General features: G+C 33.4%; 3 protein-coding genes and 1 long non-coding RNA gene across 4 annotated transcripts; 2 read left to right on the forward strand and 2 right to left on the reverse strand.

The window, feature by feature from the left end:
* Positions 1-1,696: 1,696 nt before the first annotated feature.
* Positions 1,697-6,119, reverse strand: LOC128242139 (uncharacterized). The gene is made up of 3 exons (XM_052959196.1): positions 5,895-6,119; positions 2,743-3,150; positions 1,697-2,444 (listed from the first exon to the last, which is right to left on the reverse strand). Exons 1-3 carry the CDS (start codon positions 5,928-5,930, stop codon positions 2,118-2,120), a joined length of 771 nt encoding a protein of 256 aa, XP_052815156.1. The 5' UTR covers positions 5,931-6,119; the 3' UTR covers positions 1,697-2,117.
* A 196-nt stretch (positions 6,120-6,315) lies between these two features.
* On the forward strand, positions 6,316-7,229 carry LOC128243776 (uncharacterized). Its single transcript, XR_008262895.1, has 2 exons — positions 6,316-6,531; positions 6,670-7,229. It is a non-coding gene; the product is annotated as an uncharacterized LOC128243776 (long non-coding RNA).
* A 1,296-nt stretch (positions 7,230-8,525) lies between these two features.
* LOC128243775 (uncharacterized) lies at positions 8,526-13,027 on the forward strand. The gene is made up of 5 exons (XM_052961709.1): positions 8,526-8,914; positions 9,424-9,594; positions 10,031-10,130; positions 10,389-10,451; positions 11,440-13,027. Exons 1-5 carry the CDS (start codon positions 8,779-8,781, stop codon positions 11,648-11,650), a joined length of 681 nt encoding a protein of 226 aa, XP_052817669.1. The 5' UTR covers positions 8,526-8,778; the 3' UTR covers positions 11,651-13,027.
* Positions 13,028-13,076: 49 nt separating this feature from the next.
* Positions 13,077-14,074, reverse strand: LOC128244257 (putative nuclease HARBI1). The gene is made up of 2 exons (XM_052962276.1): positions 13,443-14,074; positions 13,077-13,188 (listed from the first exon to the last, which is right to left on the reverse strand). The coding sequence occupies exons 1-2, from the start codon at positions 13,793-13,795 to the stop codon at positions 13,077-13,079; spliced, it is 465 nt and encodes a 154-aa protein (XP_052818236.1). The 5' UTR covers positions 13,796-14,074.
* Positions 14,075-16,239: the final 2,165 nt, after the last annotated feature.

Below are 16,239 nucleotides of genomic sequence, written 5' to 3' on the forward strand. Positions count from 1 at the left end.
ATTCAAAATTAGCGCCATTATCAAAAACCAAACTTCATAATCCAAGTATAATAAACGTCATGTTCGATTAAACATCGCAATGATATTTAAACTCGAATCTTCAGCGGTTTTTATGCGGGAGTTTATCAAATCTGATTATAATTACATATTTTACTTGTCAGTTGTTAACTGTCATACGCTTGATTACATTTTGACAAAATAAAAATTAAACCGATTGGAAGTATTAGGAATTGCTCACGTTAATCACCTATCAATCTCGGTGTAACCGAAAACCAAAGACGGCGTGTTGTGAACTAATAGAACTTTTTAGTACGTGAAACTGAAGAATGTTAGAATGAGGCAATATGATATTGAAATATTTGTGTGTGTGTAAATATAGAAGTACTGCCCAACGAGTTATGGTATTGTTAAATTTACCTAAAGGATTAAAGTGATATTTGATAGATATATAGAAATTAGAAGGTCGTTCTCTTACACGGATATGCTAATGTGTTACCATTGATTAATGGTTGTTTAGGTATAATTGAAAGTGTGTGTGGAAATTATGCACCAGTCAATTTTAACCACGGCCCCCAGGTCCGGAGAATAGCGGGGACTTTGACTTTCGGTCCAGCCAACCCCGGGTAAAATCCCCGCCCTGCCGGAATGAACAGATGGTAAAATCCCCGCGAAATGCCCCCGTACCCCCAGGGACCCTATGTTAGGCTCAATCCCCGCTATTGTTTGCAAAGACAAAACCACCGCATTCACCCGGCACTGAAGGTAAAAACACGGCCCATTTCCCCAGCTATCCCCGGTATACCCCCGGACCTGGGGGGGGGGGGGGGGGGCGCGTTGTTACATTTGACTGGTGCATTAAAGAACTGCTGAACAGGTTATACAATGTTCAAACTTACTTAAAGGATTGATGTGATATTTTGATAAATATATAGCCATAATATGGGCAAGGACATTTTCTGACAAATATACTGGTGCTGTATGTTTGATTTTAAATTATTTACCTGTTCCATATATATATTTATAATAAATAGGAAAATTGAGTTTGTCTGTTTACCTGTTGTTGTTATAGAATGCTTATGTTCACATTGTTTTCAAAGGTATTAAATCAGCCAGATTTAAATCTCAACTATTGCACAAGGCATTGCGAATCCTAGCGGCTTTATAAAATCAAGATTGCATTTTATATGGATATAGAAAGGGCAAACCGAGTTCATCTTAACTCCATTAACCTACCGAACTTAGCATGTGGTGAGGTATTCTGTCTCCAGAGCAAATCAGTCAGGTAGAATGTAAGTGAAAAACTGTAATCCGTTATTAATGCTATTAATCGAATGATATGCACACACGATATATTTACATAATGAAAAGGGCAAACATTGGACTTTGATGTATTTAAATATAGTTTATATAAATCATTGTTTAGGAGGTTATTGAATATTGATAGAAATTAACATTTTTTTCTGAGTTTTCCGACCTTCCAAAATATATCTCTATGCTTGAGGGCGAGTTATCTCGTGTCATCTCAATATCATTTGATGGGTTTTTATATGTTACTGTACATAACGATTATCTAAGACATATAATTATATAATATTACACACAAGGTTGTTTTACTGAACGGTTGTAAAATAGACAAGTTGGTGTCCGATCGCAGTTGAGTGAAATAGCTTAAACATGCAAACTGCTGGCACAGTGGTGTACTATCAGTAATTTATTTGACAAATAAGTAAACAACAAGCATTACAATTCAAATGGTACCAAAGGTATATGGGATCACTAGGCAAAACAATTAACATTAACATCAACCACTTGCTGATCTTCATTTCATTAATCGTATGTATCTCTGGTTTCTCCGTTCAATATCGGTAAATATATGTCCGAAAGACTGTGAGAAGTATCACATAAAAACACGGTCTTAACGAAAATACTATTTTTCTGAACCAATAGATTATCATTTAGTTATTAACAAGCCTGATAGAATCAGGTTTTCCAAAATAAGATATTCTGTAATAAACATGTTTGCATATATTTATAGAAAATATTATTAGAAAATTGAAATCAGAAATATAAGCACCATTCTACAAAAAATAGTCATATACATGTAAACTAATAGGTTGTCACATGACACAACATTCTGATTTATCGTACTTGGCACGGACAATTCTTGCATTGCCCATCCCATCGAATGTTCCAACAAAACGATTCTGTCCGTTCCCTGAATATATTCTGTATACATCACAATCGTCGTCGTAAATTTTCACTTCAGCATCTTTCCACCGCGTTTGAGGTTCAAGCGGTACATAGGAGATTAACGCTTGTAATAAACGTCGTAGAGTCGCCTTGTTGCTGTTGTCAACGGTACCTTCGTTTCCGCAGAATCGGAGAATGGCTTTCCCGACGCTCCGCTGATTGATCTCTTCACAAGGGAACTCGAAATGCTTTTGCTTTGAATGAAGGAAAAGAACCATTAATGTTAGCATGCCACTCTTTTTATATTAGAATAGTTATACAACGGCCCATAAAATCTAAAAGACTATTTGCGAATAAAAATGTGAATATCGGGCATGATAAATGTCATATTTTATGTAATAGTCAAACAATCATAGAGAAGTATAATGAGGAACTAAATACACATTTTTGTTATAAGTGTGTTTTCATATAAATAGTAAAATATGGTTCTGCAATCAGTGAGCTAATTAACAACTTTACTATAATGTGTACGTATAAAAATGTAAAAAGCACCTTATCACCGCTAGTGGATTGTGCGGCAGGTCTGACCACCCGAGCGCTCTTCGACCGTTGGCGACTTACAGGAGGGTGCGCTTGCGTACTTCGATGACTGTCTGTTGGTCCTGGATGTGTCATTTTCTCAATGGATGCTTCACCTTTGATATTGAATAGTACTCGCATTGGATGAATACCAGGGCCTGATTGAAGAATAAATCTGTTGTCTTTAAGGAAATATACTTTTGCGCTCTTCCAAACACCGGAGCCTTCGAATGGTAAGCACTTTATAAAGTAATCTTGCAGGATGAGTAGTGAGTGTTTGGTAGTTTCATCGATATCGGTTGACGATAGAACGCTGCAGAAAAGCTTTACTGCTTTTCTCACGTTCTCTTCGCTCACAACGTCACAGGAATATATCTCAGACTGAAAATACATCAATGAATAGACCAATTTAGATATAAGGTATATTCCATAGAGCAAAAATGGGAAAAAGAAAAATATTATCGCTAACCATGGAACTTTTTAAAAAGAAAATACATTCCATAGGCAATGTTAATCAGGATATTAACATCAAGTAGATGACTGATTTGTTGACAAAAAAACAAATATTTTCGTAATTATTGCATGAACTTTACAGTGTATCTATATCAATTGCTGAGTCAAGTAAAACCTCTGAATTTTTCTTAAGCGCAAAGGTCGATATATTCACTGTTAAAGGTTGCCAGGACTCCGTTATTTAATGGGTCTTTATCGTATCTTCAAATTTGTAAAAACGGCTCAAAAAGCAACACTTAAACAATGCAATAAACAAGGAAAAAAGAAGTAGTCGAAAATCAACATCAAAAACAAACCACACACTCACCAAAATGCTTTACCCATAAATGGTGGAATTGGTGCCGTCTTTTGTAACAGCCAGTTAAACACTTATCCCTACATTTATCCATAATGACTATATAAAAACATTTTAGTTTATATCTTTTTTCCCCAATTTTGAGTTCATTTGTTTACTTGCTTAAGTTCGGTACACAGCCTAGCAATGAACATTTGACACTTAGATATATTCAGTTCACGACTGTTTCGTTAAGTTTCAAGTCCACTTGAGATGAACAGGTCCTTTGTTTGTGTCTCAAATAAATCACTTAACGTTGACCTTATCGGAAAGATCGGCAATAAATCTTTGCCTTTGCTTTATTAACGTTTATGTTATGGAAATGAAGCACCCAATATTTCTTTCTTTGTAGCTCTCTTTCTGCCAAAAATGTTTTATGTCGTATAATGTCGTATAATAATTTAAGATGAATGGTCTTATCCATAATTGTTGAAGGAGATTAAAACATAATTTGGCATACTGATTTATTTACGTATCGACTGACGTATTTAAATCTGCGTACTTGAAACTCAGATCATATGTCTCCTGATTAATGATACAATGGAAAACTTACTAATAATTAATCAGGAAGTAATCGACTGAGTATATTTGATTACCTTGGGGTATGAATCGTTCAATAAACGTTAATTATACTTTTGTGGAAAACGCTAAAAATGACTCAGGGAGAGCAATATTTGATAAGCATATAGAGCGCTGATTCTCCCACCATATGCGAAGTACTCTGCATACGAGTTATCACTGTGGTCGAATTTAAAAGAATATTTAAAGAATATGACGATTTGGAGGTGTATTTAAATTGCAGTTTTAGAAGTGGAATAAATAATACCCGTTTTATACGTTCATGCCATGATAATAAAGCGCAAAAATAGTGATAAGTTAAGAGCCTTCCACAGTGTGGAAGTGGCTAGGGATGCCAAAACAAATCCTTCTTTTGTAAAATTTGCTAAACTCTTTTTTTACCTTCACATTTTGCAAGAATAAATGAAGAATGAATTCAACATATTGAGCTCTTTAAAGAAAACAATAAACTTCAAAAAAGGAAACACCTTTATTCTCGTCATTTAAACCAACTTTTCACTGTCGACCCACAACCAAATGACATTCAATTTGCATTAAAGGATCGTTACCGGTATTCAAGTCAAGATAAATTGTTCTCGACTATATGTTCTAGCACTAGTGTATTTGAAATCACTTTTATACAATTATTGATTTAAACATATCTTATTGCCTTTTTCCTTTCAACATGATTGGTATTTACAAAAATGATTAAGAGTATTCAAAAAGCAAATGGGTTTGATAGTTATTGACAGATTTTATGGTGCCTATTTTGTTTTATTGGCCATATAAAAACATTTCCTGAGAAATCGAGAGGAATTTCACTATTTGCAGTTCATAGTGCGACATAGTTTAGTATGTACAGAATAGTTTTACTAGAGAATGCATTTTTCCGCTGAATCATATCAAAGTACATGGTATGTCAAGTGTCTCAAGCAATGAAGAAGAAGAAACTATTCCATTCATAAAACAATGTATTTAAAGGATTATTTAAAAACATCACAAATAATAGTAAAAGTGTTGCGAATCTTACTTATCGACGAGAAATTAACAAACTTCATAAAATAAATTAACGCATCAAAACTGTGAAACAAACAGAATACTTTTATAAAGTAATAACTTATAATAGGCGAATCAAACACATTTTGTACAAAAAACCTACACGTACTGCAACAACGACAAGATACATGATAGGACTGAGCTAGTGTATTGATGTTTAATTAATATTCAAAATATTGTACAACAGGATTCGCTCCTCAATTTCACAATCCTAAAATCGTCCATTCCGTTATCCATGGCTTCAAATCTGTAACGTCCGTCACCTGAGCGTATTATGTATTTATCAAAATTGTCATCGAACATTTTGACCTCCGCGTTCCTCCAAACGCTTTGCCCTTCATTTGGAATGTGTGATATTACCGCCTGCAAAGTTCTCCGAAGGGTTGCTTTGTTGGTGTTGTCGATCGTTCCTTCGTTCCCACAATATTTTAATTGAACCTTTCCTATGCTTCTTTTGTTGATCTCATCGCATTGATAATAGTAGACTCTTGGCTGTTGATAAATATGTTTAAAACTTTCTCTACGCTCATGTTACAACCACACACTGCATTTTACAATACTCAATAATTAAGGTCGGACATACACGTGTTAAATTGAATACATAGAAATACGAAAGACATATGTACTTTAAGTGTAACGAAATCATTAAAATATATCTACTCACCGCATCGGCCTCTGACTGTTGTTGCTTCGAAGCCATATCGTTTTACTTAAACTATAAATTTCAACTTTATTTTATGTCACCGTTCTTCTATTAGCACAATACACACATTAAGCAAGCAGGTAAATTCAATATTAACCTTCAAGTCTATCCTGACTGTATAATCAAGCCGAAGGAATAGTTTTGGAATGCGTAGGGACTTTCGGTTGCCTCAGTTGATATCAGCAAACAAACGCTATCCGCCATAGAGATTGCCATATATGGAAACTTGATCAAATCCGTGAGCTGTTTTTAAATATAGATCTATAGAAAAATAAAAGTTCTTCTTGGAAGTGTTTCGCAACAATTCGCTGATTATCAGAAATTGGTTAAAATGTTTGCCATATATGGTTATAACTCAAATCTGTGAGTTTATAAATAAAGATCGATAGAAAAATAAAATGTTTTCTTGGTAGTGTTTCGCAATCACACGATAACTATCAGTGATTGGTTTATTAATTCGAGTACACGCAACATTTCATGAATACTTGCGGGCGGTTTAAGGTTGTTCAGATCTCTTCAAAGCGCTCTGTAACACATTTAACAAGTTAACCCTAAGGAAAACAGTTTCAATACAAGAGTTGAAATGGGAGGAAGTAACGTAAGTTAAAACTCTTAGATTTTCTTTTGGTGTAATGGTCTGTTATTTACCATTATCAACTTTTGTATATATTCCTCAGCCGGCAGTATTTTTAGTTTCATAGTGTGGTTCAAAATTTAATTTTGATGATCTTTTCAGAGCTCACATGTGTTAACGTCTGACGATGTTGTCGATAAGATACGACCTTTTCGAAACGATTTATCGGACTTGGATAGACGATTGTTTAATTTTGCAAAATTTCAAGTAGTAGAAAATTCGAGTAGAATGGACGAATCTGAATTATTTTTGGACTTCGAAAATCGGGACGCTATAATAGTGAAACCCGACGGATGTGCAAGGCCAAAATCGAGAATGTTTGTTGGTTATGACCATAAGGATGACCCTAAAATGATATGGGAAGAACTTAGCTTATGGCGGCGTGCAAAGGCCTTCATTGTTCGTGGAATTCAAGCTATCGTACGACACCTGCCTGATGTTCTGGCAATTGGTGCTAAAACTGCCCTGAAGGCTATATCATTTTATTAAAGAAACAGACATTGACGCAATTTTTCGTATTAATGTTAAATCATTGTGAATTGAAGGACGTATTCTTGTTGTTTTGTCATTACTGACCCACTACTATATTGAACTTGGTATGTTTGTATCTGTATCATTATTAAATGGACTTTTATATTCAAATAAAACACATTATTTATTCACACCAGTATGAATATCATTCTCAATATCGAATCTCAGTTAAAGGAACTGAACAAAGAACTGTTTTTATAATTGTTATTAAAAATAAAGTTGCAACGCCTTGATATACAAAGTGCTTGCTTTAAAACGATTTGCATCCGTATAGATAAGGGAACGAAACAGAGTATTGGATATTTATAAAAATCGATGTCGCTCTTAACAAAAATATTAAGTACAAATCAATTAGCATTGTAATATAAACTAATGCTAGTTTATATCTGATGTATCGAGTGTTGATTTCTTTTGAAAAGCACGTTCCCTAAATGATCTCATTTGCTTCGAACAAATGACGCGATTTATATTCAACAGTTCATTAATTTCAAAACTGTCAGTCCCAGCCATACAAGTAAAGAAAATGATGTGTTTAAATATAGCTTAATCCGAACACCAAAGTTAAATCATGAAAATAAAACAACTTAGTTAAGCTTATATGCATATTCTAAATAGATCTGTTGACCATATATATTTATACAACCAAAAAAAACCAAACATGTTTACATCATGAGCAAATGGAATCACGCCAGTGTCTTTTCAGTTAATTTAAACATTTTGTTTGTGCATTTCTTCCTTTTCTCATTCGGGTAGTTAGAAAGTATGGTCTTTCCATGGTTTAATAGCGGAATGGTTTCGGTCTTTATCTGCGTAAACTTTTAAACTCGTACAATACAGGTTGGTGAAAAATAGTTTTGAACTTATTTGAATTATAACCTTTAACAAATTTGATTACAATAATAAAAACTGTATATAATTTAGGTACGGATAAAAAATATTAGCCATTGAAAATGTGTTTGAATTAACAGCCAAGTGGCCACAAAATATCTAGTTCCAGAGGCCAAAACATCGCTATTTTCATCTGTACCTAAATCATATGCATTGTTTTCGTTTTGATCATTAAAGTCAAGTTAATTACGATTGTGCATTAAAATACAAAAATAATAATGAAATTGCATCAACCTATATTGTGAGCCTTTAAAATGCGATAAAATCCGCGTGCTATGCAATTAGACATTTAATCTTTTTAAAGCTTTCAGTGGGTGGAAATTACCTGGAAACAGGTGTATCAACATTTCAGCATTTTCATTATTAATCTCATGTGTGTTCAAGTGCAGGTGTACCTTTCTTTTTCTTTAGGCTGTACTTGTGCGCATTTTAGAGTTGTCATTCAATAACAACCTGCGTTTTTACAGAATTCAAAACCGCAGACGGTTACCACTGATCACCTCGTGAGCGTCGTTAGACCGCATCGTTCTGGGGCCGTATTCAATACCTATCTGAGATTTACTCTTAGATTCATCCTTATCTTAATTTGAAATCTTAAATCGGTCCTTAGATTGAAAATGTGAACTAAGATCGAAATCTAAGTCTTATTCTAAGATCCTCTCTTAGAACCACTCTCAGATTCGTCACCAAGCACGCGGTTCTAAATATAGATTTTCTGTAGTTTCCCAGCGTTAAAAATAGTAACAAAAATGCGCGGACGTTGTAGAAGTTATGCAGACGATGTAAACAAAGATGGCCGCGAATAACGAGAAAAAGAGAAATCCAAACTTTTCAAAAGAAGAATGTTTGTTAATTTGCAAGCTGATGGGGGAGGAGAGTGGCCACGGCATGTCAAAACACGCCTTATATAAGAAAGGCTATACTTCAAGTAAGTACATCTTGTTATTTGCCAAGTAATTGAAAACTAAAGATAAAATTATCCTTGAAATGAAGAAAAAAATGATCATTCATAACCAATATCATGCTTTCTCATTGATATTCATTTTACTTTGAACACATTATAAATAAAAGAGAGCGATAGATTAATTATATATATGCAAATTATTTATTTGGAACAAATTTTTGCCTAGTTGTAGTAATCCAGATGCAGGTTTTCCCGTGCGCCCCCCCCCCCAAAAAAAAAACAACAACAACAAAAAAAAAAAAACACAAACACTGTTGCCCGGAAATTATAGGCATTTTAAAATAATTTATATGTCAATATAATTTGTAAATGAAAAGAAGATAATCATGCAAATATTTTATGCTCCTGAAACTTCCTCCTTCTCCCCTAGTTATGGATTCCTGGTCATGACATTTGGATTTATTGATAATTAATAATGAAAAATCATGCATGTACCGTATATTCATTTTTTTATAAAACAAATTGTCCTTAAGGAATCACCTCAGAGACGAAAAGAAAAATGTGGGAGGCTGTTGAGAGAAGCTTCAATGTCCAATCTACAGGAATACATAGAACTGTAGACCTTCTAACTAAGAAGTGGGACAACTTGACCCAAGTCCACCGCCCTAAGTTCATGGACTACAAAAGGCAGCTTCATCTGACAGGTTCATATTTTTCTCATTTTACATATATCTATGAAATTAAATAAAAAGTTAAATCAATTCATGTTATTTATTAAATGAGGTAATCAATTAGGATCACAACTGTACTTGCAGTTTCAATAGTAATTGTAATATTATAACTACATACTGATTCCCTTTTTTAGACATATTAATAAATTTAAAAAGTGAATTTTGACACTTTCACATTCTTATTATGTACATAAATATTTTCTTAATGAACTCTTGATTACATTAAGAATTAATTGAAATGAAATGTAATGACTCAACTTAACTCTCAACTTGCCATTATTTCCACCACACTTGGTGATATTCATATTATATACAAACAGTAATTAAAAATAGAAATGATAATACTGTACAAAAGTCACAAATAATTTATCAAAAGTTAATGGAAGCAAAACATTATTTTCAAATTCAGATTTGACAAATGCTGTCATTGATGTTATTGGCAGGGATGGCTGTGCCATGGATGGAATCGGTGGATCAGAAGAATTTGATTCAACATGTATACAGGAAAGGTATCGATAGATGGAATATCTTACAAACCAAATTTGAGATCTTCAACAATAATGCATAATGCCAATGAACTTCATCTTGCTATATTACCATTGAAATAAATAACCAAATGGGTCAATATGTGAACATATGTGTACTGATTAGATGGTGGAAAATGATATTTTATAAGGCTTAAGTTCCACATCCTACCATATACAGAAATGAGTTGATGTGTGAATTTTCTCAAATAAACAATAATTATTTTAATCTTTATTTTTCAGCCAAAGCAGATCAGATGTTGGTCTCAATTCACAGCCTGTATATCAGTTTGTAAATGATTACACGTAAGTATCTCTCACAGTCACTTGTTGTATAACATTTTCGTCAAGCTGTTGATGTCATCTTTGTTATAAAAAGTATTCTTAGCTATTACTAACATATCCATATCTTTTAACAATAACATCTGAATGTAACCAATACATTTTAAACATTAAAATATTCAAACATTGCCATTAACTTACACATTCACATTACTGAGACAATCATATCACTAAGACATTTATATGAATAAGACATTCATATCACTGACAGATTCACATCGCTAACACATCCATATCACTACCACATTTTTATCACTAAGACAATTATATCATATCACTAAGACAATTATATGACTTACATCACTCAGACAATCATATCACTAAGACAAACATATCACAAAGACATTGATAACACTAAGACATTTATATCACTAAGACATTTATATATAACAGGGTGAGATAACACTACAATGCACATTGATATAAAATAACATGAACACAGAAATGATTTCAGATGTATACCGACATGTACATGTAAATATCTAAGGACTTAAATAAAACATAGCACACATTCATTGACTTTTTGGTGCAATTTACTGTTTTAAGAGATGTTTCCTCTTGCCAAAAAATCCCCATGAAATTATATTTTCCAAAATAATTATTAAGATTTTCAGTGAATACAGCAATGAATTGCTTAAAAAAGATAACAACATCTTGATAAGACTACCTGGTAGCCATTTTAGATTAAATGTATAAAAAGGTAGAAATAGGTCTATTTTATATTATACTTTCCATTCAAACATAACTTTGTATTTTTCCCAAAGTTTGGAAAGTCCCAATTTGGTACCAGGTTCAATTCCAAAATATATCACAGACATTCTCGGGTATGATCAAGTTGGGAAAAATATTTAAAAATGACTCTCACATTCTAAACAAGTCAGCATAGTGACTTTTTTTACAAGATTTGCAAAAATATGATAGCACATTTTAGAATTAGAGTTTGTAATTCCAGGACATATCAGCCAGTGTTGGAGGCAGATGAGGTTCCTGCCACGTTTCATCTTTCAAGACCTGAGGCTAGCACGACTTCCAAAGTGTTCACAACCTCTACATCATGCAATCGATGTTGCTGTCAGGAGTGTAAAGCAATCAGGCAGCTGCAAAAAAGAAAATTAGAATTAGAAGTGGCTATTTTAGCAAAGCAATTAAAAAAAGAACAATAAAGATCAATATGCACATTGAGTGCTGATGCCAAATTTTATTAAAATTACATACAAATATTTAAGTTAAATTTTGTGGCATTGACAGGTTAAATTTGGAAAGAGATTACAGTAAAGGACCTCTAACTACATTCTTAATATCCGATATATGTCTGTTGCCAATTATCAGCACATTTTAGTACACTTTTATTACAGAACATAGTTATGTATTTTGGTACTCTTTAAAGTCTTTGATTAAAACTACTGTTAACTTGCATGTACCGAGTATTTGGTAATCCACCTTGTTGTTCATTGATGGCATTTCAGAAATTATGCAACTTGTGTTCTGCACAACAGTGTTTTACCCATACCTAAAGTTATGTTTCAAGAGTAAGGCTCCAAATTTGATTAGTCTATGTACATTTCACTCAAGGGATATCCATTTTTAACTTATATGGGGGAAAAGCACTTTAAACTACATGTAATACCACTCCCCTACAGAATCAAATTTACCCTATTCATTTGGGGTCCAAATTAGCAAAAAGACACATGTGACCATATACTGAAAAAAATATTTGCCTTTCCCCATGTGGGTTATATATTTAACTGAAAAAGCCATAAGAATAAGTGTTCATGAGCAGAATTTATATTTTGTTCAATAGTATTTTGCATTGAAAACAAATTCTTAGATACATTATTGAATGTGCCATTGATACTTTATTTACTATTACTTTTAACAAAAGAATACATTTTATAAACATTGTCATAACATGACAAAAGATGCTAAAGCATACTTGGTAATGTTAATGTTGAAATAAAATTATTTTACCAAAGTATGTTGAAACAAAGTGGTCTCTGTATCTTAGCCCAATAAGATTGTTAGCTTGAGGCTGCACCCTGCCATCATCACCATTTCCACCATTATTGTTGTCTTCTATAGCTGCCATGGGAATGGCTCGCTGCTTGCAAACGTTGTGCAAAACACAACAAGCAATGACTAGCCTTTTAAATAGAAGTTATACATGTATGATATATATATATATGTATATATATAATTATATATATGTATTTGATGATTTATAACTAACATAATAATTTTAAGAAATTAGCTTCATGATTTTTAAGTGCAATTCCTTTCCTCCTTAAATGTGTATAGTATCACTTGTGTGACCGTTTAAATCTTAATACAAAATTTATTATGAATGTATACTGAAACTCTACACAACTTAACCAACAATATTGAATTCCGTATTGAATTAACATTCATAAAAAAAACTTGTTGTTGTTATAATGTATTGCTGTACATGAGTAAAGTACTAAGTGTTACAATTAATTATTTAATGTAATTGTATTCTATATTCTGTAACATATTATTATTGTGATAGTTTTATTTGAAGTTAAATTTCAAATAAATTAGGTTACACTTAAATTGTTCATCTTATATTATAATTCACCTGCACACTTTAACTGGCTGGAGGATTATTTCCCTATGTAGAATGCCAAATCTCCTCTTTAACTGACCTATCCCTCTCTCAACCAAAGCTCGAGTGACTTTGTGGCTCCTGCAATAAATATTATTGATGAAACAGCCTTTGTGTGTATGAAACAAAAATTGAGCTGCTAATGTAATGTTTATAAGTTGCATAAATTTTTGTTTTGATTCCAATTACATCTAGCAGATCAGACAACAGAATAAAATAATTTGGGCTCTCAATTTAATTTATTCAAAATTTAATCAACCACAATGTTACAAGATCAATACATGTAGGGCTATGCATTTCATATTATGCGGAGTTAAATTAATTTTGAAACATACCTGTTATAGGCTTGTTCGGCCTGGGTTTGCGGAGCTAGGAAAGGGGTAAGCAGCCACCTTTTGGCTGGATAGCCGCTGTCCCCAAGCAGATGGAAACCGTGTGGCATGTGGCCATTCTCAAAAAGGTTGTTTAACGAGCTTTCTCTTAAAACTCTACTGTCATGCACGGATCCAGGCCAGCGTGCAACAACATCAATTATATTGTACCATCCGTCAAAAACAACTTGAACATTTATACTATGTTTCCCTTTTCTGTTGACATAAATTTCTTCATGTTGATTGGGTGAGGCAATGTTAATATGGGTTCCGTCTATGGCCCCAATGACTTTCGGAAACCGTGCAATCCCCTGCATTTGCACGGCATTCCGTCTGAATTCTTCAACACTACCTGGAAACCTAATAAATTGCCTAATCAACGCAGGTGATGACAGAGCATTAATAACTTCAGTCAACACACGTGACACTGTTGGCTGACTGACGCCATGTATGTCCGCATCATTTAACTGTATTAAGCCAGTTGCTAAATATCGTAATGTAATCAAGATTTTTTGTTCAGCATTTAAGGCGTTATTTCTGGCTGCTTTAGGTGAAATGTTAGCCCCGATCAGCTGTGTTAAATAATTGATTCCAGCTCTGTCAAATCTGTATCTATTTATAATATCCATTTCCAGTAGAGTATCAAGATTCGGGGCACGATCCATGATCTGAAATAATAGCCTGACATGTTATTTAATCATAATTTAAATTAAAAAATAACATCATGACAAATACTTTGAAAAATTATCAATTTTGGCCGATAGTTTGCATTAAACTTACATGTAGCTTTTTAGTAAAGAAGTACTCATATTACCTGGTTGCAGCTGCACATTTTCACTATCATTACTTACAGTTGACTTTATTTCAGTAATATTTTCAACATTGTTTCTTTCTGTTCCGAGATTAACCTTTGAAGAACCAGAAGATATTGAAGGGGGTAACATATGACAAGAATTGGATTGTGATATAAACAACACAAAACAAAACCCTCTTTAAATCACCCCCTTCAAATTGGAATCCAATCTCTATTACATCCAGATAATGATTTTTTGGCATGGTATGATTATAATTCGAGGTAACATTCTCCTTTCGAATTCTAAACATGTCTGACTGCTTTAACTATTTTATCACTGACAGTTGACATTTGAACATAACACACAGTCAAACAAATAAATTGACATAATTGTTTATTAACATGTGTCTAAGGTGGTAAACGAATATCTTTCATGTTATTAATCATCAAATGCCACATAAAAAATGGTTATCGACATGACATAAAAAATAACCACTGAAGAAATGTGAAACGGTTGAAATGTAAACATTTCCGGAATATCGCGAAATTATATGATGTAGTTAAGGCGTTCGCTAATGTAATATGCATTATTTTTGCTGTTGGTAGCGAATCAATCAACACCAAAGAATGACAAATCAGACGAATAATACTGTAATAATTCCACGTTTTTACAACTCTAGCATGTGTTTTTAGGTGAGATATTTGTTCGACCTTCACATTTCCATTCCCACTCCCTATTGTACAGTAGGCTACAGAAAACTATAAAAACGAAAAAAGGTACTTACTGCTGAGCGACAGGAGCAGACTTTTTTTAAAATTCAACCAAAATCCCCGTAAAATACCGTGATCTTATTATGTTATGAAATATTTAAGGAAGGTAAACACTTCCTTAACTTCTTCAAACGATCTTAGTTGAAATCTCAGATTCTTGAACTTACTAAGTCCAAATCTTAGAATCTGGTAGAATTGAGGACCGATCTAAGAACAAAACGACCAATCTAAGGATGAAACCAATCTAAGATACATATTGAATACGGCCCCAGGGCTTTCAGACAGAGACAGGCGTCTTCTTAACTTTGTGAAATTCCAAATTCTAAACAACAGCAATTTCAATAGAGCTGAGATATACATTGACTATGAAGATCAAGAGCCTATTTCCATAATGCCTGAAGGATGCAGCCGTCCTGAAGTGAAGTGCCGTGTGTATCTAGATTACCAGGAACGGCCAAACCTCGAGTGGGAATATTACAGCTACAGGCGCAGATTCAAGGCATTCTTCGTCCGTGGTATAAAGAGGATAGCAGGTCTTCTAGGCGACGGGTATCGGGCCATCACGGGAAGCCAACAACAGGCCATTGAGTACTGGCCAAGTTGCTAAGCGTTTGTCACGAAATGTTTTGCATAAATTCCAGCGAGTGATTTGTTTTGACTTTACATTTTGTGTATCCACAAAAAATACTGTTATTTTTTATTGTTATAATACAACTAACCTAGTTCCATGTCTAAATAAAAATAGTTTCATATGTTTATGATTATTTTACATTGAGAGCTTAACACCTTCATCTTTGCATGATGAATACTTTTCGAATTGCGTATTATACCAAAAGTTTATATTTCAATGTCTCTTTGTTCATTTGTTTCTTATTCCAAGTGTTTCGATACTACCCTTGTTTACGCTTTGCGCACTAAGAACTGATCCTTTGCGCGCCGACGGCGAATACTACTTAAACGTGGATCACTTCAGTCTATGGTTTGACCAGTCAATTCCCCGTGGAAACGTTTTATTACTAATGAGTAATATACTAAACAAAATATTTTTTATCGACTGGTTTTGAACAATTATTTAGATAAAAGATACGTCTGTCCAATTATATTAACACTATATATTTAATCTTATTTTTTAAAAGTTTAAGTGGTGACTTTGATTGGTCGAATACAGAATTGTCAAAACATGACTAGAAATTATTT

Source organism: Mya arenaria, chromosome 8 (genome assembly GCF_026914265.1).
Source record: "Mya arenaria isolate MELC-2E11 chromosome 8, ASM2691426v1".
Lineage (NCBI taxonomy): Eukaryota > Metazoa > Mollusca > Bivalvia > Myida > Myidae > Mya > Mya arenaria.